Here is a 25225-nt window from a genome sequence, read left to right on the forward strand (position 1 = left end):
TTCGATCAGAAGTTGATTAATGATTTTTTGGAAGTTCGGTTATCGGTTAATTCGGTTCGAAATTGGATAATTAACCGAATTAATCAAACTTAATAGTTAATAATACAAATGATATGTAGTTTTAATTTAGTTAATTCAGATAATTCAGTTAAATGAACATTATCAATTTATTTATATATTTTTTTATACTTGTTTTAACAAAAAAATAAAAAACATATAAATATTGGTTAATTCGAAACCAAAATATTTTGGTTTGATTAATTTTTTTTGAAAAAAGTTCGGTTCGATTAACAATTAAAGAAAGTTAATACTAATTCGGTTTAAAATCAGATTCGTATTAATTTAAGAGAATTTTGCAAAAAAAATTTCAGTAATTTTGTAAGAGATTCATAATCAATTATAAATAATTTTGGAAAATATTCAGTAATCTAATTACATTATAAAGAATTTAGTAATTCATTGAGAACACTATAATATTGTAACAAATTAGGGAATTTTAAATAGCTCATGAACTCAATTGAAGAAATTGTAAAAAGAATAATTATGACTTAAATTTAGTATTTATATATTGTACTAACCTTAATTTAATATAATTTAATCCTCTATTTTACAATAGAGTTAAATTATTTTTCGGGTTTGAACTTAGTAACTACTTTTACATTCGAGTCTGAATTTTTTTTGTCCAAGTTAGTCCCTAAACTTGGCAGTCGTTCCCACATTAGAGCCTAAATTTTTTTATAGTCCAAGTTAGGCCCCATCATGGAAACAGTTGTCAAGTTTAAGGACTAATTTAGACAAAAAAAAGGTTCAAGTCCCAATGTGGGAACAGTTGCCTAGTTTAGGCTCTAATACGAGAATAATTACCGAGTTTAGGGGCTAACTTGGACCAAAACAAAATTTAGGCCCCAATGTGAAAGTTGTTGCCAAATTCAAGTCCAAATAATAATTTCACTCTTTATAATATTATTAGTAAGTCTAAATTTATAACACCGTTAATGTGTTAACATTATTAACTGTTAAGCGATAACAAAGTTAATAACATTAATAGTTTCATTAAAAATTCACATCATCACATTATAATGGTGGTAGTTTATGTAACAACTCATTTTCAGTGAAATCAGAACAGTGGTTTCGGGACCACAAATTTTAGTCCTGAAAAAAAATTATTTTAATATTATTTTATAGCCTATGGTAGGATAGGAACATTAAATGAAAATTTCGTTAAGAAATTTTACCTATTACATGTGTAATTTGATAAAAAGAACTAAATTGAAAAAGGTACAAAACTTACTAATTATGATAGTTAAGTGACTAAATAGTTTAACTAATAAATAAGGGAGGACTTAGGGCATAAATATGCCTAAAGTGAATGAATGGGGCGGCATAACATATGAAAATAATAAAATAAAGCCAAATTAATGGCAAAATTGTAAATAAATTGGAAATTAAGAGTTTCTATACATTTTCACCGTCAATATCGGTTCTAAAATAGACATTGAAGAGGGCTTGAGCTGGGCTTTCAATTTTTGCTTCATGTGAGTCAAATCTTTATCCGTTTCTTAAAATTTTTATATTTTTGAGATTATTACAATTAGGTCTAATTAACATTTATCTTAGTTTTTTATTTTATTGAAAATTTTGGAAGTTACCATTGATGAGTTCATATGATTTTAGTTAGTAGATGATGAATTTGAGATGATGATGGGTATTTAAAAGTATTTTATTAAAATTTTTTGATGAAATCATGATTTAGGGATTAAATTGAAAAGATGTTGAATTCATAGAAAAATCTGAATTTTATGGAATTCATGGGTTTCTATTGTTATATATGAAAATTTCTAGGCTTGAAATGAAGATTAAATTTCATTTTCCGAGCCTAGGGACGAAATTAGAATTAATTAAAAGTATAGGGGTAAAATGGTAATTTTTCCTAATATGTGAATTGGATTGAATTGAGTATGAATTGTATCAAATTGATATTAAATTCATTTATATAGATCCGGATAGACCAAATACGAAGTTAGATCGAGGAAAAGAAAAAATATTGGATTAGTAGATTTTGCATACACGAACATTTGTTGAGGTAAGTTCGTGTAACTAATGTGAGAATTTGTATGTATTAATTGAATTGTATGTATGTAATTGTATTATTGCCATGTATATGAAATTAATTACATATCCGATGATAACTGACAAGCATTAAGTCCCGTTTGAATAAGTGAAATTTGATGGATACAGGGTTCCCGAATTGGTTGTAGTCCTGCATGTGTTGCGGATACGCCACAGCTCGAAAGAGCGTCCCATTATTAGATCTCATGAGCTTCCCGTTATATGGTTTGTGCGAGCTTCCCGTTAATAGCTCTTCGGAGCATCCCGATTGGTTGTGATCTTGCATGTGTTGTGGGCACACCACAACTCTTATGAACGTCCCGATATATGGCTCATCAAAGTTTCCTGATTAAAGGCTCTTATGAGCTTCCTGATTAATGGCTCTTCGGAGCTTCTCGATATTGGCTCGCTTGAACTTTCCGTTATTGTCTCGTATGAGCTTCCCGTTAATGGCTCTCCGGAGCTTCCCGTTACATAGATCATATGAGCTTCCCGTTATGTGGCTCGAAAGAGCTTCCCGTTTATGTGCTCATATAAGCATTCCAAAATATGAATTGACAGATCTCAAATTTATACACTTCGTGTGTACTACTTAGGTATCCATCGATATTTTATATGATTCAACGGGCAAAATCCTTATATGAGAAAATATATGAATTCAAAGTGAAACATTATTTGTATATACATGAAATACATGGAAATTTGATGTTGATGAGCTCATATATAACTCTTGATATTCATGTGAAATAACTGACTAACATGTTTGATGAAGTTGTGTGTTTAGGCTATTAGCCAAATTACTTGGATGCATTTTGTATGTTTATTTTAATGAAAATAAATGGTAAGTTAATTTTTCGTTATACGGACTTACTAAGCAATAAATGCTTACTCTGTTTTATTTCCTCTGTCTTATAGAACTCGAAGGCTCGTAAAGGTTGGAAGCTGGTCGGAGCTACATCACACTATCCCTCGGACTCTTCGGTATATATAGAAAACTAATTTTGGTTATAATGGCATGTATAGGCTAAATATGACCAACAATGGTAATATAAATGTTTGGTTGTAATTAGCCATTGGAATGGCTTGTGAATGACATATTTTGATGTGTTTATATATGATCTTAATGTGTTTGATGAGTCTTTGAATTGGTTAAATGAGGGAGATTATATAGGCTCATAATTAATTGATTTGAATTAGTATAATTGGTAAGATATGCATGTATGTGAATTGGGTCTATTAGGGAAAATTGAATACTTAGACATATAGGATATATTATAACATGTACTGAACTTGGTTTTAGCTTGATTTGAATGATTGGTATTGCCTTGTGAATGTGTTAAAGCGTTGATGTAGGTGGAAGATAATTTGGATGAGAAAAAGTGGACTTGGAAATGGCCTATTTTTGTCCATACGGGCGTGTGTCTTAGCCGTGTATGACACACGGCCTAGCACATGGGTGTATGATCTGGCCGTGTGTCCCATGTATCTTAAAAATTGAGAAACAGAATGCTCAAAATTATCCTCATGGCCTGGCCCACACGGGTGTGTGCTCCTGCACTTAGGAAAAATTTTGATATTTTGCGAAAAATTCTCTGAGTACCCGGTTAGTCCTGACTTGTTTTCAATGCATATTTTGGGCCTCGAGGGCTCATGTAAGGGACAAAATGATTGAACATGATTGATTTCTGATATGGATGTTAAATGATATAAAATAACTGTATTTGATCTGTAACTCTGGTAATGCTCTGTAACCCTGTTCTGGCGACAGATATAGGTTAGGGGTGTTACAGTTTACAATGTCAATCGAACATGTGGTACAATCAGGGGTGAAACCAGAAATTTTTTTAGGGGGTCAAAATTAAATGTTAATTTTTACGATAGCAAAAATACAATTTTACTATTTTGATAGCCTATATCTTTATATTTTTTAAATGATTAAATCAAATTTTTATATTTTTAAGAAGGTCAAAGTATAATTTTATCTTCACTAATTTAAAATTTTAATTAAAATACCTAAATAAAAAAATTATTTTAAGGGGCCGGGGCCCGCCAACCCGCTCTTAGATACAATGACAAAATTTTTTTGTTGAAATGAAATCTTAGTTGACACCGAACTTCAAATTACAAGATTAAATTTCAAATTTCACCATATCAAAAACATTAAAACCAAAATCAATCCTTTAAAAGACACATTTACTAATCATCATAACACCTTTAAACATTTTGTTCTCATTAATTGCAATTTCCTCAAGTACAACATAATCACAATGTCAATGATAATTTTAACAATTACTATGAATAAACTTAACACAAAAAATAAAAATAAAAAGACACCATAAATTAAGACAACACACTTATGAAAATTGTAGGAAATAATTAACAATATCTATATCTCATTTTTCTTTTTATTTCTCTGATCTTTTGAGAAATATTTTTTTTTTCACTTCTTTTTTAAAATAAAATTAAAACCAGACAATAAAACCAACAACATGAGGAGCACAACAGCAACAAAAGATGTCACCACAGCTCCGCTCACTTTTTGGCAAAAATGTCCAAATTGTTGGCAAATGGCTTGCCAGTTTGTGTTACGGTTGCCATTGTGAGCCAAGTAAACTATGGCAGCCGCTGCCGCAGCAGACGCCGTGGCTAGTGCCAACACCACCTGTCATTTATACAAAAAGAATGTTAATTAATATGTATTTTTAATATGTTCGTATATTCGTATCGTATTTATATAATGCTTTTTTTTCGTGTTAGAATGCTTACGATGTCGAAAATGAATAAGAGGATTCTGGCTATGGCGAAGTTAGGGCGGATGATGGTGATGACAGAGAACATAAGGGAAAGGACGAGGTAGCCGGCAACTATTGACATTGCTATGACGAAGAACCTGCAAACAAATTTAATATACATATAAGTAAGTAAGTATGTATGTATGTATGTTTGAGACAGTAAAATAATCATAATATAGAGAAATTATTCCGTCCATGATCAGTTGAGTTAAAAAACTCTACAGGTGAAATATTACCAAGTTTTTTGAGGAATAGGTAAAATTGGATTAAGTTAATTTAAGTTTTATTTTATTTTCGTCAATTTAAAGTTTGGTGGGTTATTTTGGGTTTGACAAATTTAAGTTTGGGGAATTAGGATTTTAAGATTGTTTTTGGCATAGTTTTTAAAACTCAACTTTTAGTTGAATTGGTAATTAGTTGAGGTATTGATTTGGAACAAAAAGTTAGGTCGGTCGAGCCGTAAATGAGTACAGATCAATTGAATTTGACTAAAAAATTAGTTTCTATTTATACATATATATATTTCTATTTTTTATGATTTTTACTCGAAACGGTTGAACTAATGATCACTGGTGGTTTGATTAGCTCGACCACTAATCTAATTCTGAAAAACTTGATTTTTGGGTCATGTCATTCAAGTTTGAGTATTGGTTTTTGAGTTTAGATGATTCTGAATTTGGATTGTTTTAGGTTTGGGTTATGAAGATTTAAGGGTGGTGGTTTTTCGTGTTCGGTCATTCGTGTTCAAGGAGTAAATTTTTTTCTAGGTGAAATCAGAAAAGTTTAAATTATTTCGGCAAAAACAAATCAAAGAAGGGCTTTGGTCCTCTCAAATAGAAAAATTGTAATTCAAATCCTTTATAAAATATGAAAAATATAAATTAATATTCGATAAAATTTCATTTTAACCTCCTAAAAATAAAAATATATATATTTAATTTTTTTAAAAATAATAAAATCATAAATTAATTCATTATAAAATTATATTTTACTTCTCAAAAATTTATATTTCAATTTTAATTCATAAATTTATGTCTTTACATTTTGAGTTTTGATCACTTTATATTTAGATAGTTAAAATAGTTACTTGTTGGAATCCTTTCGAAGAAAATATCAACATTAACGGAATCAACCGATCGAGATCTCAAAATAACGACTAATTTAAGTGCATGATCTAGTTAGAATATGCGTGTATATATATATATATGTATTTGTTTATATATAATGACGTACGTGAAAGTGGGAACATCATCATAGCTAGCTTCAATCCGGAAGACCTGAGTGAAGAAAGTTGCGGTTTCATCGCTGGTACCCATGGTGGCTGCGGCGGCCAGAGCTGCAATTATGGCGGCTAATCTCAGAACAAAATCCACAACGCCCATTATTTTCTTCAACTTATTCGGTTTCTCTTTCCCATTACCGATCAAAGGTGCTTTGCCTTTCGATTCAGCACTGGACTCCACATCAATGCTTGCATTATCATCGCTCTTCATCATTTTCTTTTTCTTGTTTGGTTGGAGAGAAAAAAAAAAGGAGAGAAAATTTTCTTTGATACGTAGAGCTAAAGAAGAGAAGTTGAAGCTTTGTTTGTGATAATTAATGGATGATTGAAAGTTTATATAGAGGGTTTTGAGAAAAAGAGAAAGAATAGTTGGTTAGGAATTTGTTGACTACTTTCTTCAAATATTATTAGAGATCAGGATTAATATGTGATTTGGTACTTGGGTTTAGTTTTAATGTTCAATTTGGTATTTGAGTTTTTTTCTCAATTTGATATCTAAGCTTTTTCTCAATTTGGCATTTGAGTTTAGCTTAAATATTCAGTTTGGTACATAGACTAAATGACATCACGTGGCCTGACATATGTGTAGTAGTAAAAAAATGGATATTCAGTTTGGCAATTAGGCCAATTTTGGTATATGTATTTTTTTATCGATTTTACTCCTTGAAATTGACAACTAAGTCCATTTTGGTACCTAAACTTGAAAAATATAATACGCACTTTGATATTACACCACATCATCACTTAAGAATTTAAAATATATATAAATTTTCAAGTATCGATGTGGTACAATCCCAGAGTTTCACATCCAATGTTTTAACAAATGGAAAGGTGGTTAAACTAGTCAGATCATCAGTTCCTGATTCAATCAGTTCAATCGTTAGACCAATAATAATTAAAAACTCATACAAATATTTAAAAAAATTATTAATATGATTCAACCTATTCAACTACCAATTTCAAGCAGATTCAATTCAATCCTTTTGTTCAGGTCATTATACTGTTTCTTAATCCAATCGATCCGATCAACTAATTCGATCATATTCCGTAACATTGGTCACATCATTAAATTTTGATGGAACCAATTTTAAGAACCAAAATGGATCTAGTTACCAAGTTCAAGTATCAAAGTGGACAAAAAAAAGAGTATAGGGACCAAAAATTATATTATCCCAAAAAATATAGATACTTAATTGAGAAAAAAAATCAAAACTCAAAAATTGAGAAAAAAATATAGATACCAAATTGAACATTAAAATCAGACTCAAGTATCAAATAATATATTAACCCTAGAAATTAATATTATTTTAAATATATAATATTCAAGAAAACTAATTTAGTTTTATATATACACTTACAAAATTATTTTTTACTGGTAATATGTTAATAATTTGATGGTTAAATTTATCAATATAATTATATTTGTTATTGATATAAAATTTCAGATCGATATGATAATCGATCGAGAATATTATTTTTATTAGCATATGTAACGGTTGATTTTTTATGATAAATAAATAGTTAAATATTCTTAAAATTATTCAAAATTCTATACGCATTATGTATGTTAATAAAATTAATAGTCTTATATATTTTCATAATTTTTCTTATAATTAATATCATGTTTTGTTATACGTTACTTACAATCTCTCCTCAATTCTTAAATGGGAGAATAATGTGCTTCAGTGTACTCGAACCCACATCCTCCTACAATGACAACAATGCCAATACCAATCAAGTTAAGACCCAATAGACTACATAATGTTTTTTTGCTTTTCTTTTCTCGAAGTTATATAAAAATAATAATTATTTATCTCTACCCTATCCAAATTATCAAATCTAATAATATAAATTTCATATATATGTTTTTTTTATAAGAAAAAATGAGAGCAAAGAATTTGAAATCAAAATTTTTTTTTTTATGATTGTGTTACATAAATTGAATTTTGGTCACTTACAACTATAGCTTTTTTTGACTTAAATATGACATAAAATATTGGGATTTTTATAGTTATAAAGTCAAATAATAATAAAATAAAAAGTATGAGAAAATACCAACACACACCAAAATAAATGTATTTTATTAAAATACGTAATTAAAAATAATAAAGAGTCAACTAAAACCCAACTTACCCCCCAAAATCCAACAATACACTCAAAAATGGATCATTGCCTAAAACCTTCCATTAAATTATCATCATCCTTTACACTTTAGTACGGTATTTTGTCATCATATAATGGTCAAATTCTAACTTTAGTCTCTTTATTATATTTTAATTTGGGATTTAGTCCTTATATTTGATTTGGTATAATTTAATCCTTAATTTAATTATTGTTAAAATGTTGACATTGATTTTTATTAAGAACATACGTTTCCAACAAAAAAATTTCATTTCAACTTAATGAGTTGAAAGAATGTTTTCAGTAAAGAAAAATCTTTATGAACATTTTAATTAAGGGTTTAATCAAATTGAGTTGAATTCGAATAGTAATAAAATTGAACTTGAGCTCGACTCAAACTTAACCAGCATCAATTTTCAAGTTACTTAAGTTCAAGCTTGGTTAAGTTAGTATACCAATTTTTATACTCGAACTATATCTATACAATGAAGGTGAAAATATAATTTTATAATATAAAAATATATTAAAATGAAAAACTTTATCAAGCTCACGAGCTATCGTCATCCCTGATTATAATAACCACGATACTTTATTCCAAATTGAACAATCATCTCCAATATTTTCAAAATGAAACCAAATAAACCAATCAAACTAAGAATCAACATGTACACTAATCTGGAACAAAGTGTAAAAAAAAAAATTTGACCCGCAAATCAATACAAGCATATCAATTGAATCAATTTTTTTTTTTAATTTTTAGCTATTTATTTAATTTGAACTAAACGGAACAACTGGATAGAGACGCTCATGAGTCAGGCCAAACCAAGTTCAGGCCATATCCAATCAAAATTTTAAGCGCATTTGCTATGCTCAACCCAAAAATGAGCTTAAAATTTTATCCAAACTCGACCCGAATAAAAATGCTAAAACTCAGACCCAGCCTAACCCGTATTAATATTTATATTATTTTTAAAATATAATCCATTAAAAAGAATAAAAATATTAAAATAAATATTCCTAACAAATTAAAAACAAATTCAGGCTAGGCTAGCTTGAGCAAAAAAAAGCTTACGTAAGGCCCAACCTATTTTCTAAACAGACCATATTTTTTGCCCAAGCCCGTTTTTCGAGCATATATTTTTATCCAAACCCTCTCACTTTTCCTTCCGATCAAACCGGGTGACCCAGGACATAAGCTAGTCTACAACCAGACAAAAATTATGACCTGGCCGATTCAACAACCGAACTCAACAACATTTATCATTTCCCCTAACGATAATCAACAAAAAAAAATGAACTCCTCAAGAAACATGACAAATCAAATTTGATTGTTTTTAATTCATTAAAATTTTGAGTTCAAAGGATGGACATTAATACATGAAAAACTACAAAATATCAAAAAACCAGTAAAAATCAAACGCCATGCAATGATGCTAAACCAAAAAACAATGACCATCCTCGTAATATACAATCCAAGGCTAAATTTCTAATCGATTTCGATATCGGTAGTAGCTCATAGCATCATCTTTTTTCCCAATCTGCTATTCTTCTGAAACGAGACCACCATAAAATCATAGTTTTACCTAGCTTACACCGGCATTACTTTCTCCCAAAAAATAATACGAATACTAGTTTGTCCCCCACGAAGGTAACGAATTTGTTTCAGGGTTTAGCATACCACCGAAAAGTGCTATATAAGTACCGGAAATTTTGGTATCAGCTCGGCTTGCTTGAATTTGTAGTTTGGTTTGATTCATCACCGTTCTCTTCTGAAGTAGTGTTATTCGAAATTGGCAATGGGACTTGATTAAATCCATTACACTTGACTGTACTCGGGAAAGTGTCGCCTGAGACTGTGATCTTTTCCGGGTCAGAGGTTTTAGTAGTTAACTCGTCTGGTATATCTTGTTTTTGTAGTGTTTCCATGTACCGTAAAGATGGGACATCACCCTTGCAGTACCTTCGCCATATGTTCCGATATGTTGCCTCTAAACCGCTGATAAAGTTTTGTCCGTCACAGACAGGTGATTTAGACATAAGGTCTCGAAGACTCGTTCTTAGGTTCTGGAGAGCAGTGATGTCCGAAGCTAGTTTTAGTGCTAACTGGACGTATTCGTCTTCATTTCGAGCTATTAGATGTTGTAACCCTACATTGTAAGTACCCGGAATGCTAAATAAGTTAGCCGATGGTATGAAAAATCATGGTAAAAGTTCCATGGAAACTCCGTACTAGGAATCGGATTGCATTTTGTTCCCACTACTCAAAAAATGGGCAAAGTAGTCATTTAGATCAAATAGCAAATTCATCTTTTCTATTAAAAATTTCATCCTTTTCGCTGTTAAAAACTTATCTTTGTAAGTCAGCCTCAGATACACATGTATTTGATTATCTGTCAGTTACGCCAGTTTTTAACAGTAAAAATGGATGAAATTTTTAACAGAAAATACCATCTTGCTTTTTGATCTAACATATAAAGACTATTTTACTCATTTTTTGAATAGAGAGAAAAATACAATCTGACTCCTAGTACAGGACCTCCATGATAAAACAAACATAAAATCATCCTCACAAACATTAAGAGATGCGTCCTACCCAAAATGTTTAAACATCAAAGTGAAAAACCAGTAGAAAAAAATGCAAAGACCAAAGGGGATTAAGAGAAGCCAACGAAAAAAACGACATGAATAATAGATTAACAAGTAAATACGAAGTTCCTTACCAACTTTGCTGAGAAGACTGACACCGACATTGTGAGCATGTACTGAACCAGCCATGGTAACGCATGGTACTCCCATGTATAGAGATTCACATGTTGTCGTTGTTCCAGCATACGGAAATGTGTCCAAACTATACATAGAGATATGCAACAAGCATTAGAACTTTTACAAGTAAACTTGACTCATAAAAGCCAATGGGTCAAACATCTAGAGTGCATTCAAATATCAAAACTTGGAACTTTTACAATAAAATAAGCATTAAAATCCAAGCAACATAAGAATCTGCAACATGAAGAACATGATAAAAGTTTACCTAATATCCATAAGAGAATAAGCTTGCATATGGTCGTGGTTAAGAAGAATTAGAGGGAGAAGATCGACACGAAGCGATTCTAAACCGAGCTGCTCTAATGTTGATAGAAATTTCTGCCGAACACTGTCACAACAAAATGGCTTGCATTTTACCACGAGACGGGAATTTGGAACAGCACATAATATCCTTGCCCAAACTTGCAATACCTTGGGTGTTATCTGATAAAAGGTCCCAATAATAGGTTTACTACCAACGCCATTAGTAAAAACACAAGGTTTAACTTTTGGTCATGGTTACCAAACAGTACCTTTGCCAGATTATTAAAGCTGCCAAATGTAATAAAACCATTGGCAAGAGCAGGAGTTGGTGATACAGGTCCAGCCTCAGGTGAAGGGGTATAACAAAGGAAGCATTCCGGTAATCGAACCAACTCTTCAACATGCCTGCCATTAGGTATGATTATCGACCGTATAGAATCATTTATCATATCTCATCTAATTGAAAACGGAAATGGCTAAAGTAAAATCAAGACCTACTTCTGCTTTGTATCGGGAGGATCTGCGAATGAATCAGTGATTCGGTAATCAATGGTAGGCAAACCAGTAGTATTGGGATAGCCAATCCAAGTTACCTACAGTAAAAGACATTCAAGAAATCAAAGACAACTCGAAATTTCCTAGTCTATCAAATGAAGCTTACCATAAAAGCAAAAGATTAAATTCTTCTATTAGTCCCTGTACTTTAATTTAATCAATTTTGGCCCCTTTACTTTCTGAATTTTGAAATTTTAGTCCTAACCCAAACAGTAGAAATTAAATCTGTTAGGTTAAATTCAATTACTAGTCCTCTACCATGTGTACAGTTGTAAATATGGTCCATATTCTCCAATTGTGTCATTTTAAGTCCCTATACTTTTTTATTTTGAAATTTTAGTCTTAACACAAATTACAATCGTTAATCTATTAACTGAATTTTTAATATGTGAAAATAATAAGCTAACATGGCATTACGTATATGATAATAAGTTTGCACATTAGATTCTGGAAATAACATAACTTAATGAATTTGGCAGTTATCATGATGAGGAATAAAATTTTAAATTTTGGAAAGTACAAGATTACATCCACAACTTTTACAAAGTACAGAGACTAATAGCAGAATTTAACCAAAGCAAAATCACCAAAACCAGACATCTGAAAATCAACTCAAGTTCCATTCTAAAAGAGTTCTTCTATACACAAAAATTCTTTTTGTGCCATTGATGACAGAAGAACGTAAAGGAAGAAACAGTTAAAACCCGAAAATATGGTACCCTAAGCATACCTGGATGGGTGCAGGTCGACATGCCATTGTTCCCAATTTGTTGTTGGCTGTATGACCAGTAAGCTCTACCAAGATGTCAATTTTATCATCTCTAACCATGCTTGCAACCTTCTTTTCATCGATACCGTATATATCTCTCCATACCCCACCCCTTTTCAAGACTTTTTCTCTAAATCTAATAGTTTTTGCATCTGCCTGCAAAATCATAAGAATGTGAGTTCAGAAAGAAAGGTAATAGGTTGTTTTATAATAGCAATAGAACATCGAATAATAGCTCCTAATATTTGGCACGATAATTATCAATGAGGACCACCTAGTGATAATTAAAGAACAAATAGAGAATCACGATTATTTGAAGATAATCACAAACTCTGTTGAGAAAATAATTTCAATGAAAGGCTTCCAACAGATGAACCCGCATCGGGTTTAATCAAGGTGATTACTATCAATAGTTGACAAGATAGGAGTAAATTTAATGAAACAGTCTTGATCCTACAGTATCCTTGATGCTGTAGATTTAGTACCTTCACTACCGCAGAATAAACAACCACATGGTAGTTCCGATAGTCATGATAAATAAGAGGGGCTTCGATGAAATAAGACACGGAATGAGTGAAATAATCGGGAGAAATATATCCAATCACTAAAGGTCGTTCCGGATCTTTTGGATTGTCCCATGAATTGTATTGCGAATATAACCTCATAAATCGCCTTCCCCAGTCCCTGTTTAAAAAAAATCCAAATTATACCATAGAATCAAAACAGGATTATCCATTTCTTTTGTTTCGGAATCTGTTTAGTGCATACATCTCAGGGTATTGGAGATATCATCACAACACTTAAGATCAAATTCTCGAAATAGCTACCATTTTAATCATCCATTTCTTTTCCAAAATTCTATATCAACTTAAGCCTTTCAAGACAAGTTTTACTCGTCAGGACAAAATTATAAAAAGGAAATTTGGGTGATGCAAATCCCTCTGATCATTCTTAGATGCTCAGACAAATGCCACAAATTATTTGTAATGACTGCCAGATATTAACATGATGCTAATAGAAAATCGACCTTAAATGCAAGTTAGGGTGGTACGAATTCAATTAAACCTGTGAGCGTCAAAAAGTTTATCATCTCCTTCACTTATGTAGTTCATTGCCAACAGTCGGTTCTGCAAAAATAATTTGAAATAACAAAAGAGATCGATCAAAAAACAAAAAAAGCAATTACCATTTAATCTGATACAAGATTTATGAAATGGTACCTGTCCTGCATTACGAGAATCGGGATCTATCTTAAGGCACTGCTCATAAGCTGTAATAGCCATGGATATATTGCCAGCATCTCTGTAAAGAACCCCTGAAGAAAAAGGATATAAAGAATAAACGAAAAATATACATACAATGGGGAGAAAAAAAAAAAGAAGAGAAATTACGCAGGGACAAAGCCAGAAATTTTCTTTGGGGGAGCCGAGATAAAATTTTAAATTTTTGAGGGGCCCGAAGCTAAAAATTTTATTTTGAAAGGGCTTAGATTATGTAATTAATTTTTAGGAAGGGCCAAAATTAAAAAAAAATTGCATTTATCCAAATGATTAAAGGACTTAAAATGACTAATTTAGACTTGAGAGGGACTACTAATGATATTTTCCCATACGGCCAAGGGGTGCCAAATTATCTCACAACAATATAGATTTGGAGACAACATAAAGATTAAAGGGAAATACCTAAATTATTATATGCTTCGGCATATGTGGGACAGGCAATGATGGCTTTCTCGATCATGCTAGCAGCAGCATCCATTTTACCCTGTCAATAGCAAGCACATAGTCAATCATTGTTCGAGACAAACTCGAGTCCAATAGTTATATTCATTATCAACATCAAACCTGAACTGTGTAGACAACACCAAGATTGTTCAATGACTGAGAGAAGTTTGGTTTGATTGACAAAGCCAACTGCAAGAAGCTATTATAATAAGCAATGAAGACCATGGAAAGAAATAAAGAAAGCTCAAAATGTTATACGAGCATCAAATGTTACTTGATAACACTCTACGGCTTTATCAAGGTTGTCTCTATCTTTGTATATTACTCCTAAGTTGTTACAGGCTTCGGCACAATGGGGGTTGAAGTGGAAAGCGAGTTCATAGTAAACAACTGCCTGCACAAACAAAAATTGATAGTTAAATCGCGATATGATGGCATCATTGCAGAACCTACGTATAAAGAATGTTTAAAAAATCTTTTACCATACAAACAGAATTTGAGTTCCTCAAAGAAAATTAACTTCTAAGCAAATACATCTTAAATAATAGTAAAAGTACCGTGGAGGCCATTGTACTAGGAGTCGGATTGCATTTTACCCTTTTTACACAAAAAATGGGAAAATTAGTCCCTGTAAGTTAGATAAAGAGAAATCTAGTCCTTCTATTAAAAATTCCATCCATATGAATTCGTAACAAAAAGAACCAGTTTACTCTTTGATCTAACATAAAGGGCCTAATTTGCCCTTTTTTAGTAGAGAGGGAAAAATGCAATATGATTCCTGGTACAGGGGCCTCCATGGTGCTTTTAGCTAAATAATAACTTACCATATCAAACTTCAGCATTTCACCATAAGCAACCCCAAGATTATACATTGCATCAGCATAGTGCCAATTATAAGACAAAGCCTTCTTGTAATATGCTACACCTTCGTTAATGTCTCCCTCCAACTTAACCTGAACAGACATATCACTGAATGCAAGATCAGGGACAGAACAACTTATTTCAAAGAACAATCAAGGCGACTTCCACGAACAAGTAAATAAGAGTTGACCAATACACGAAAAAGTTTGTTGATCTAATACAAGTGTTGGTGTTGGTTAAAGAATGAAGGTAATATGATAAAAGATTCCACAAAAAATTATGCATGTCAACACAAATTGTATTGTGTCACGAGCAAATAGTACACTAAGGTATTCGAGCTTGTTGATTGTAGAAGGAAATAACAATCACTAGAAGGGCTCTGTTGAAATATTTTAACGTAGAGTCACTCGATTATTCTGTTACAAATATGTAATGGAGCATCCTCATTCTAAGCTCCATGTACTTTGATGGACATCTACATGTATTTGATGCCTTGATGGTCATAAAGCTGAAAACAAGGTTTTACGTTCTAAGCTTCCGGTAGACACCTATAACACATGTTGAAGAAAACTACAAAAATGTAGAATATTGAGACTATATATTATGTAACTAAATCTTATCATGTTAAACACTGATCTTCAGCAACCACCAAATGTCCAAATTGAAACCATAGATGATGATGAAGTTAGAAAAATTAATAATTCTATGTAAATTTCATCAATAAAATGCACTGGCCATGCAAAAAGCTAAGTTCTTTCTATAAATGTCCATGCAAGTATAGGACATGTGGATACAAACACGATTCAATTTTCAACAAAATAAGCATCTTGCAAACAAATGATGCTACAATAACGAGGGATAGAAAGAACCTTTGTTCCCAAATCTGTCAATGCAATTGCCATATTGTTTTTCGCAATCTCAAAGTTAGGAGACACAGCTAGACATCTGGCAATAAAATAGTTAAGCAAATAGAGCATCAGTAGAGATAGAGGTGCCACTCAAATACACCAACTACAATTGAGGCCCAACGGGCAACCATATTAAGCAACTTAAAGCATATAACCTCTCATAACAGGCAATGGCCGATTCCAAGTCACCACGGTTTTTATAAATGACACCCATGTTGCAATATGCTTCAGCATACATGGGTCTCTCTAGTGCAGCCTTCTCATAGCAACTAAGGGCGGTATCATATTGCATCATCTCAGAATAGACAACACCGAGGTTATAATATGCAGGCTGTATAAATGAGGTATGAGGATATAAATATTCGTTCAACCTAAAAAGGAAGACTATAACAGCACAATATGGGAAAATGGGAATTAGAAAGACCAAGCTACAACAAAGTTTAACATGGAGGATGAGAGAGAATAGCTTACAGCATAGTGCGAATCTATTTTAAGAGCTTCATAATACTTCTGGATTCCCTCCTGTGTATTGCCAGCTAGCTTTAAGCTAGTTCCAAGATCAGTTAAAACAATGGCTAAGCATTCCGCAGCTGGTTTGTATGAAGGGTCTGCACTCAGAGCTTTTTGATAAGACTGCACAAATAAACAAGTGAACTTCAATGCATCTACCAAACGGAACACTTATCATTGAGCCAAACAAAATTAATGATTAAAATCCTCAGGAGCATACCTCAGCTGCATCTACCAAACGACCTTCATCTTTGTACAGTATACCACAATGAGTAAGAGCACAAGCATTCTGAGGGTCCAACTTAACGGCTTCTGAAAAGCTCTCAAAAGCCGGCCCTCCCATGTTCTGCATTTGCAGGCATATTCCTTTACCAATGTGAGCTTCAATGCACCCACTATCTTTCTCCAAGACATCGTTATATATAGCAAGAGCGTCGGCAAATTTGTTACGGGACCGAAGAATGTTAGCATAAGAAAGAGAATCTTTCCCTTCTAATGCCTTTTGTGATGGAATCACATCAGCTGTTGAAACACTTGAACCAGGAGAGGACTTTGGTTCTTTTACAAAACCATTTTCTACAACCAGGTCCTTGTCTCTTTCATTTACATCTTTTACAGTCCAGGCCATCTATATAGAACTATATGTTCTCAGTTTTCTATACAAATATAATCAAAAACAGAAAAAATTAATCTTCAAAACCAGTAATGTGAGACCTCGACTGGCATTGTATGTATAATCTTTTAATGCTTACTAAGAATTTGATTAAATCAAACATGTATAACAAGAAATTTGAAGGGAAATATCCATTAAAGAAAAACAATTCTTTGCATTAAAGAATATCAATTAAATTATTAAAAAAATGACTTTTCAGCGTTTTGATCACTTCAAGAACATAAATTGAAACCCTAGATAAATAAAAAAAATAATCCAGGCAACCATTCCCTTTTAGCAAACAGATCAAATCCCATTAAACATTAAAACCCTAACAAAAAAAAAACTAAAAAAATCCAAACCCCCCTAAAATCCTAAACATTTAACCAAACAAAAAACCACTTTCTAATTAAAAAAACAAAACTTCATAAACCCAACAAGCAAAAGAACAAGAACAAAAATTTAACACTTACTTTGAAGCAACCAAACTTCGCCAACTCCAAACTAAAACTGCATATCTAATGCCATAAACTACTCAAAATAAAACTGAAAGAAGGGTGTAGGATAAGAGAAAAATGTGGGTGTAGTTTATGAATAATAATGGGTTAGTCGAGTTTAAGGAAAAAAGGAATAACAACGGTAAGCTTTAGATTAAGAAAAGGTGTTTCTTCATGGTGTATTCATAAAAGAAAGGGGGAAATAAAAATGGGAGCTTTAATGGCGGGGCACCCTCTCTTTTTCTTTTCTTTTTTTTTTCTCAGAAAGAGAAGTGTGGGAAAGTGGCCTTAGGCGTTTGAAAGGGGGTGTTTCGATGGGTACCAAAGAGAACGAGACCCGGATTGGTGTAATGGGTCGGTCGGTAGGTCGGGTCGGTCGGTAGGTCGGGTCGGGTCGGTCGACCATGGGCTAGCCCACCTTATTAAGTAGCCCAAAATATCGCCCCCAAGAAAATAACAAAAAAAAAGGCTATAAATACCCTCCTTTTCTTCCCTCACTCGTCCATGGCTGTTCCAAATTACAAATTAGGGTTTTCTTGCCTCGCCGCCTCTCTCCATCGTTGCCTTTCTTACTAATGATTCGAGTAAAATTTTATAAAATCAAAAGCGCAGCCCCTTAAGATCGCCTTCCTTTTCAAATTCAGTGGAAGCGTTTCGAGTCATAGCTGCGCAATAACAAATGTTTTGGGTTTTTCTCTTTAGGGTTTTCCTATCGAGATTCTCCCCTTTTTTTCCCTCCTGGGTTTTTTATTCTTGAGGCGTTTCTTTCTTTTGGATTTGTTCTCTCTTTTTTTTCTCATATTCTTGAATCAGATATGGGTAGAAAAAAGATCAAATTCCAACTGAGAATTTTATATGCTCTCAACTATTTGAGGGGGGAGACAATCTTCTATTGATTTGATTTTTTTGTGATTTTCTTCTTGAAAAAAATTGTTGGAAAAAATAGGAATGGCAAGAGTGATGAATCAATTAGATGTGTGAATGGGGGTTGAAAAGTTTTTTTTAATTTCCCATTTTGAACTTAGTTTTTTGAGGCATAATAATTTGTCTGACTTGCCATTGTTATCTTCATTTCCATATTTAAAAAAAATCAGAACAGTTGATTTTAATTTAAAAAATAAATATTTCAAAATTTAAAATACCCATTTGATTTTATTTATCTGTATTCAGCTATACTGCTTGGGTTTCTAGGTTACTGCAATTTTACATGTTTGCCGCAGTTAAAAAGGATAGATACTTTGTGGTCTTAATCGCTATTAAAATAGTGTTATTATTTAGTTTTAATTAAAAATTTTCAGATTTGTGCAAATTAATTTTTATATAATTTATATTTAGAATTAAAATGTAATTGTTAAATTTGGATTTTTTTAATAATTTTAAAAATTATATTTATAATTGAATTTAAAATAAATATTTAATATGTATTTAAGTTAAAATTTAATCTTTTTTGGTACTATGGAACAGTTAACAAAATTATGCATGCAAACAACTGTGGCTTGTTTTATCTGCCTACAGTAGTGGTACCAAGGTGGTTGATGAGTTTTGCTAGCAGCCTAGTAGCATCAACTCATCGAATGACTCCTGGGCCAAGTTTGCAATGTGGTCCGCCCTCCTATTTTCCTCCCGCATGATATGGCTTATCCTTGTAACCCACCCTTCACTTACCAAAGCTAACGGTTCCTAACGTATGTATTCATGGGATGGTCGATGTCAAGAGGACGAGATAACAGTCGAACTACTAGCGGTGCATTGAGCCCGACAATAAGACTCGAAATATCAATGCTCTTGGCCGGTTGGAGGCCTCCCCGGATCTCCGACAATTCTGTTTATACACTATCCATCATTCTAGCCTTCAACATGAAGCCATGCACCTAAGCACCATTGGTATCTTGCAATGGACCTCCGGTAGAGGCCAAACACATTGTCACACGTTGTGCCTCATTCGTATTCAAAATATAGCACCTAATCGGAGGTCTTTGCCGTTGGACCCACCTTGGACCTTGATGGACCAGAGAAAACCAACGCATGACATGACCGAACGATATAGCATTGATCGAAATAATGAAAAAAAAATGATAATTTTGTCTCAAATATATATGGGAAAATTATTTTTCCATTATTGTTCAAAGAAGCAACATTGAAATGGTTGAGAGAAAAGGAAATACCAAGTATGAGAATCACTTTCGCGTTAATTAACTTTTTAAGACAATCCTACAATACTTACGTATATTCTTGCACATGAATACATTACACTACCTCAAATACTTGAGATCTCTTTGTTTGATATACAAGTAAGCCTCAATTAAAATTGGAGTCAAATATGATCAAATTTAATGACCGAGATTGGTTGGTTGGACTTGATTGTTCTATTAAATTAGTAATAGACTTGGGTATTGGTTTGAAAATAACCATTAAATTGGTGGAGTTAGAAATTAGTATAGATCGATTGAATCGAGTAAAAATTTGATTGAATTGGGCAATTGAATCAATCTTTTAAATATTTTTAAAATTTTTAATTATTTATTTAATTGAATTGAACGAATTAATTGGATTGATAGGTGGGAATTTATTCTTGCATTAGTTTTTTTTTTTGTCTAAGTTAGATTCTAAATTTGACAATTGTTCTCACATTGTCTAGGTAAGACTCTAAATTTGACAATTATTTTTACATTGAGGCATGGATTTTTCTCTTACTCAAATTAAGGCCTAAACTTGACAATTATTACTCCTATACTCAACCCAACTATCAAGTAAGGATATAGAAATACTACATTTGTTGCCAGAGCAACCATAATTGTACTTCAATAAATAAGCATAACTTTTTACAAAAAAAAAAAGAAACATCTTGATTTTTACTAAAATCTATTAAAATTATTACCCAAAATTTGTTTCGACAACTAATTATAAATCAGGACAAAAGTGTCGTTACTGCCTTATAGGTATCGATACAGTTACTTAAAGTATCAATACCCCTATCCTAATATCGATAGGAATTTGAGTTTCGAAGTTCAGGAATAAGAAATTTCAAGTTTTTGGGACAATTTGCATGTTTACAACATATACAAATATAAAATCTACCATTAAAGATCAACTATTTTCTTGAACACATGATATTTTCTTAACGAACCTTATGCATATGCCATTCGTACCAAAGTTACATAATTATCGAAAATTTACGAAAAAGTGAATTAAAGGACCTGAACTTATAAAAGTTTGATAATCGTATTTCAATAACTCTTTTCCTTGAATTTTTATTTTTATTTATATTTCTCATGCTTGTTCGTATATTAATTTTTCATTTTGTATTTCTACTCTATGAACCCAAATTTCTATTAAATGATTTTAAACCAAATCATTTATTTTTTATTAATTTAATATTAAAGACATCTGATTAGAAACTATTAAAAATATGTGAATTTAAAAATTTATTTAATAAAATATTAATTTTAAAAAAATTAAAATCATATTTTTGTTAAATATTTTATATCAAATTGTAATGGTAAATTAAAATCATGCTATGGACGTTGATGCCTTGGATTCATCGGCTATAACGACGAAATCAGTGTATTTTTATAGCAAGTTGATTGCAAGAGCAGCAAGGCTGGCTTTGATTGCTGAAGAAGTGTGCTTTCTTGATGTGATTCCAGCTATAAGAAAGTTCTTGAAGGACACAATTGAGCCATGGCTGGATGGGACTTTTAATGGGAACGGTTTTCTGTATGAATCGAAATGGGGTGGAATTGTGAGTAAACAAGGGTCAAGGGATTCAGAGGCAGATTTCGGGTTTGGAGTTTACAATGACCACTCCTTTATGGAATAGCTGTCTTGACCAAGATTGACCCTGCATGGGGAAGGAGGTATAAGCCCCAAGCTTATTCACTTGTGGCAGGTTTTATGAACTTAGGCAGCCGATCGAATTCGAATTATCCACGAATGAGGTGTTTTGATTTCTACAAGCTCCATTCTTGGGCTGGAGGGTTGGCTGAATTTGCAGATGGAAGGAATCAAGAAAGCACTAGTGAAGCTGTGAATGGATTAAACTCTGCTGCACTAATGGGGTTAGCCTATGGAGACACCCATCTTGTTGCAACTGGTTCAACACTTACTGCACATGTGATTCAAGCAGCACAAACATGGTGGCATGTTAAGGAAGGAGATAATCTATATGGAGAAGAATTCACTAGAGAGAACAGAGTTGTAAGCGTTTTGTGGGCAAACAAGAGGGACAGTGGTCTTGGTTTGCTCCTCCTGACTGGAGAGAATGCAGGCTTGGAATCCAATTGCTACCACTGTTGCCTATCAGTGAGATATTGTTCTCTGACATTGAGTATACCAGACAGCTTGCGAACTGGACATTGCCAGCACTGGGAAGGGATGTTGTAGGAGATGGATGGAAAGGGTTTGTATATGCCTTAGAAGCAATTTATGACAAAGAGAGTGCTTTGGAAAAGATAAGGAACTTGTCCGGCCTTGATGATGGGAATTCACTTACTAATCTCTTGTGGTGGGTTCATAGCAGAGGTGATTAACTTGAAATTCAACATGGTGCAGAAGGGAAATGTTACTGAACTCAGTTCCTGCCATTTTCTTCTGTAATTGCTGCTTAATGGTATGCATGGTGCTTGCTGAGCATGATGTATACATCCAAGCTGAAAGGAGCTGTATATCTATATGTATATAAAATTCTTAATATTAATATATACCCTGGTGTTTCCATTTAAGCTTACTAATTTTGTAAATAATTAATTTTGTTGTGGGTCAGTTGTGAAAAAAAAAAAAGCTCCTTTTCGTCATTTAATTCCGGGGGTTATCAAATTCAAAAACCCTAACTATAAATTAATATAATTGATTTTTTAGCATCAGTTCGATAGCTTGAATCGTTCTAAGCAAAAGCGCTCTCAGAAAAAGCCCTAATTTCACAAGCCATGGTAAGTTTCTCTGAACATCTATTTCGATTCCTTATGTTTAAGCTATATCTTGTTTGGTTGCTGAGAAAAAAAGTTTAGGTTTTTTTTACAGTAAATTGTGAAGTTCAAATGTAGTAATGTAATCAACTAGGGTTTTTTATTGTTTAAAAAAATTATGTTTCCATGCTTGAAAAACTGAAGCTAAAGGACTAGAAAGCAGAAATGTGCGATGCTTTTTCTTTGTATTAAATGGAAAATTTTCAAATTGGAACTGTTTACTAATTAGATTAGACTAGTTTTAAACTTGTATTAGCTGCTGAAGGTGTTCTTTTTTGAGATTGAAATGGAGTGAAGCTATCAATTATTTCCCAAACCCGAAAAAGCAATCCAACCTGACCTGAACGACTAATCCGGAATGTTCTGAGCTCATGATGAAGGACTTGAAAAACTTGAACTCCATATCTGAAATTCTGAATGATTGAACCCAAAACAACCCGAAATTGGCCAAAACCTGAAATGACTGGAAGAAATCGACCCATCCAATTGCGTTTTTTTCTTTAAATAGTTTTTATTAGTATAAGACATTTTTTTTGATCGAATTAAGTTTAAGCAGTGATATTTGAGGGATTCATGGATTTGTGGTATTTTGTAGTCGAGGAGGAAGGTTAGGGAGCCCAAGGAGGAGACTACTACCCTTGGACCTGCTGTACGAGACGGTGAGCATGTTTTCGGGGTGGCTCACATTTTCGCTTCCTTTAACGACACATTTATTGTAAGCAAATCACCTTTGTTTTACATTGATTTTTCTTCCCACTACTTCATTATGTTTAATTCACTATCATTGATTTCGCAGCATGTAACTGATTTGTCTGGAAGGGAAACAATGGTTCGCATTACGGGTATGGTTTCTTTTTGCTACATTGGGTTGTTGGTGTCATCGGCATCTCTAGATTCGGTTTTATGACAGACTGCGACAAGTAATTTGAAAGCCATTTGGAACTTTATATTAAAAATGGTTAATTAAACGTTGCAACCTGCTTTGATATACAAAGAGTAATGTTCCAACTTATTCCTGCCACAGGTGGAATGAATGTGAAAGCCGATAGAGATGAATCGTCCCCTTACGCAGCGATGCTTGCAGCACAAGACGTTTCTCAACGGTGCAAGTTCCTATTATCTCACCCTTCGAATTGTGGTGCAATATACTGTTCTATGCTGTGATAACTTAGTTGTTTCCATGTTTGTTATCCGCTGGAATTGGGTATTACTGCCCTTCATATAAAGCTCCGAGCTACCGGAGGGAACAAGACAAAAACACCTGGTCCTGGTGCCCAGTCCGCACTTAGAGCTCTTGCTCGATCTGGCATGAAAATCGGTCGCATCGGTACAATTCTTTCATCTTATTTCTCTCGGTTTTATTTTGTCGATTCACTTCAAACTCATGTAAACTGACATGTAACGTTTTTGTTTACTGAAGAGAACGTTACCCCCATTCCCACTGACAGTACCCGAAGAAAGGGTGGCAGACGTGGAAGGCGGCTGTGAATCTACCGAGCCCGTTGTTGCCACCGGGACTGGCTGTTTCAACGCTCGGAGGTTATTTATTTATTTATTTGTTGAACACTTTAAAGTAGTTCCTTGGTAGATTTTGATCTTACTTGACACACGAAATTTTGAATTTTGTTTTATCATTATTGAGTCAAGTTTAAGCGGTTTAGTTAAATTTAAGGGTTAATATACTTTTTGTTATTTAAGTTTGCTTTTCATGTTCAATTTGGTACTTGAATTTTTATCTTAATTTACCTTAGTTTAGTTTTAATATTCGAATTGAAACTCGAGGTTTTTTTTTTCCAATTTAGTACTTAAGAATTTGTGAATTTTCTTCAAATTAGGAGAATTAAATATTTATGTTCTTTTTTTTATTACAGTACATGATGTCATTTTATTCGGATACATATTAAAGTTAAATGTATTAACCCTAAATTTAAATTTATATTGAAAAATAAAATCAACAAAACAATTTCTTTAAAATTAATATAAATAACATTATTTTTATTTTTATAATTAATGTTAAATATTTTTATTAATAAAAGTGATATAGATTGGGCTATATCATTCTTTGAAAAATATTTTATCAGTTTTTGACTTTTTTTTTGTTAAAAAAAGTGTCCAAAAGTTGAATTTGACATTAAGGTTAGTCAAGGACAAGTATTTTGTCATCCATTTGTGGTTAAAATAAAATTTAATATGAATCAAACAATCAATAATTGTTTGGTGTAATAGTAAAATATATTACACTTTCAAGGAAGAACATTGATTTGTATATTAAAGATGAAGTAATTAAGAGGAGCAATCACGAATTTTGAATATAAAGGGTAATCACGAATTCTAAATATTGACCATAAAACGGATATGGAAGATAAAACAAAAAGTAAATCAAATAACCTCTAATATGGACCAGGAAATGAA

General features: G+C 32.5%; 3 protein-coding genes, 1 non-coding gene and 1 pseudogene across 7 annotated transcripts; 3 read left to right on the forward strand and 2 right to left on the reverse strand.

Moving 5' to 3' along the window:
• Positions 1-4510: 4510 nt before the first annotated feature.
• On the reverse strand, positions 4511-6431 carry LOC107952598 (casparian strip membrane protein 1). The gene is made up of 3 exons (XM_041105236.1): positions 6135-6431; positions 4876-4999; positions 4511-4771 (listed from the first exon to the last, which is right to left on the reverse strand). The coding sequence occupies exons 1-3, from the start codon at positions 6395-6397 to the stop codon at positions 4550-4552; spliced, it is 609 nt and encodes a 202-aa protein (XP_040961170.1). The 5' UTR covers positions 6398-6431; the 3' UTR covers positions 4511-4549.
• Positions 6432-9615: 3184 nt separating this feature from the next.
• On the reverse strand, positions 9616-18144 carry LOC107951711 (probable UDP-N-acetylglucosamine--peptide N-acetylglucosaminyltransferase SPINDLY). Of its 3 annotated transcripts, none has more exons than XM_016886840.2 (18): positions 17826-18144; positions 16921-17328; positions 16662-16823; positions 16346-16521; positions 16152-16227; positions 15246-15374; positions 14696-14815; positions 14542-14610; positions 14380-14461; positions 13918-14012; positions 13763-13824; positions 13183-13381; positions 12659-12853; positions 11872-11966; positions 11643-11778; positions 11336-11553; positions 11025-11152; positions 9616-10451 (listed from the first exon to the last, which is right to left on the reverse strand). In XM_016886840.2, exons 2-18 carry the CDS (start codon positions 17326-17328, stop codon positions 10021-10023), a joined length of 2781 nt encoding a protein of 926 aa, XP_016742329.2. In that variant the 5' UTR covers positions 17826-18144; the 3' UTR covers positions 9616-10020. The 3 variants fall into 3 exon arrangements, with proteins under 3 accessions (XP_016742329.2, XP_016742330.2, XP_016742328.2); XM_016886841.2 differs by having other exon boundaries at positions 16921-17338; XM_016886839.2 differs by having other exon boundaries at positions 16921-17356.
• Positions 18145-18795: 651 nt separating this feature from the next.
• On the forward strand, positions 18796-18911 carry LOC121224002 (small nucleolar RNA Z266). Its single transcript, XR_005921465.1, has one exon. It is a non-coding gene; the product is annotated as a small nucleolar RNA Z266 (small nucleolar RNA).
• A 2455-nt stretch (positions 18912-21366) lies between these two features.
• On the forward strand, positions 21367-22410 carry LOC107952330 (probable endo-1,3(4)-beta-glucanase ARB_01444; annotated as a pseudogene).
• Positions 22411-22555: 145 nt separating this feature from the next.
• Positions 22556-24479, forward strand: LOC107951712 (40S ribosomal protein S14). Of its 2 annotated transcripts, none has more exons than XM_016886842.2 (5): positions 22556-22777; positions 23409-23528; positions 23610-23655; positions 23838-24140; positions 24234-24479. In XM_016886842.2, the coding sequence occupies exons 1-4, from the start codon at positions 22775-22777 to the stop codon at positions 23975-23977; spliced, it is 309 nt and encodes a 102-aa protein (XP_016742331.1). In that variant the 5' UTR covers positions 22556-22774; the 3' UTR covers positions 23978-24140; positions 24234-24479. The 2 variants fall into 2 exon arrangements, 1 of the variants encoding a protein (XP_016742331.1); XR_001698565.2 differs by having other exon boundaries at positions 22632-22777; positions 23610-23733.
• The last annotated feature ends 746 nt before the right edge of the window (positions 24480-25225 follow it).

Source organism: Gossypium hirsutum, chromosome D11, assembly GCF_007990345.1.
Source record: "Gossypium hirsutum isolate 1008001.06 chromosome D11, Gossypium_hirsutum_v2.1, whole genome shotgun sequence".
Lineage (NCBI taxonomy): Eukaryota > Viridiplantae > Streptophyta > Magnoliopsida > Malvales > Malvaceae > Gossypium > Gossypium hirsutum.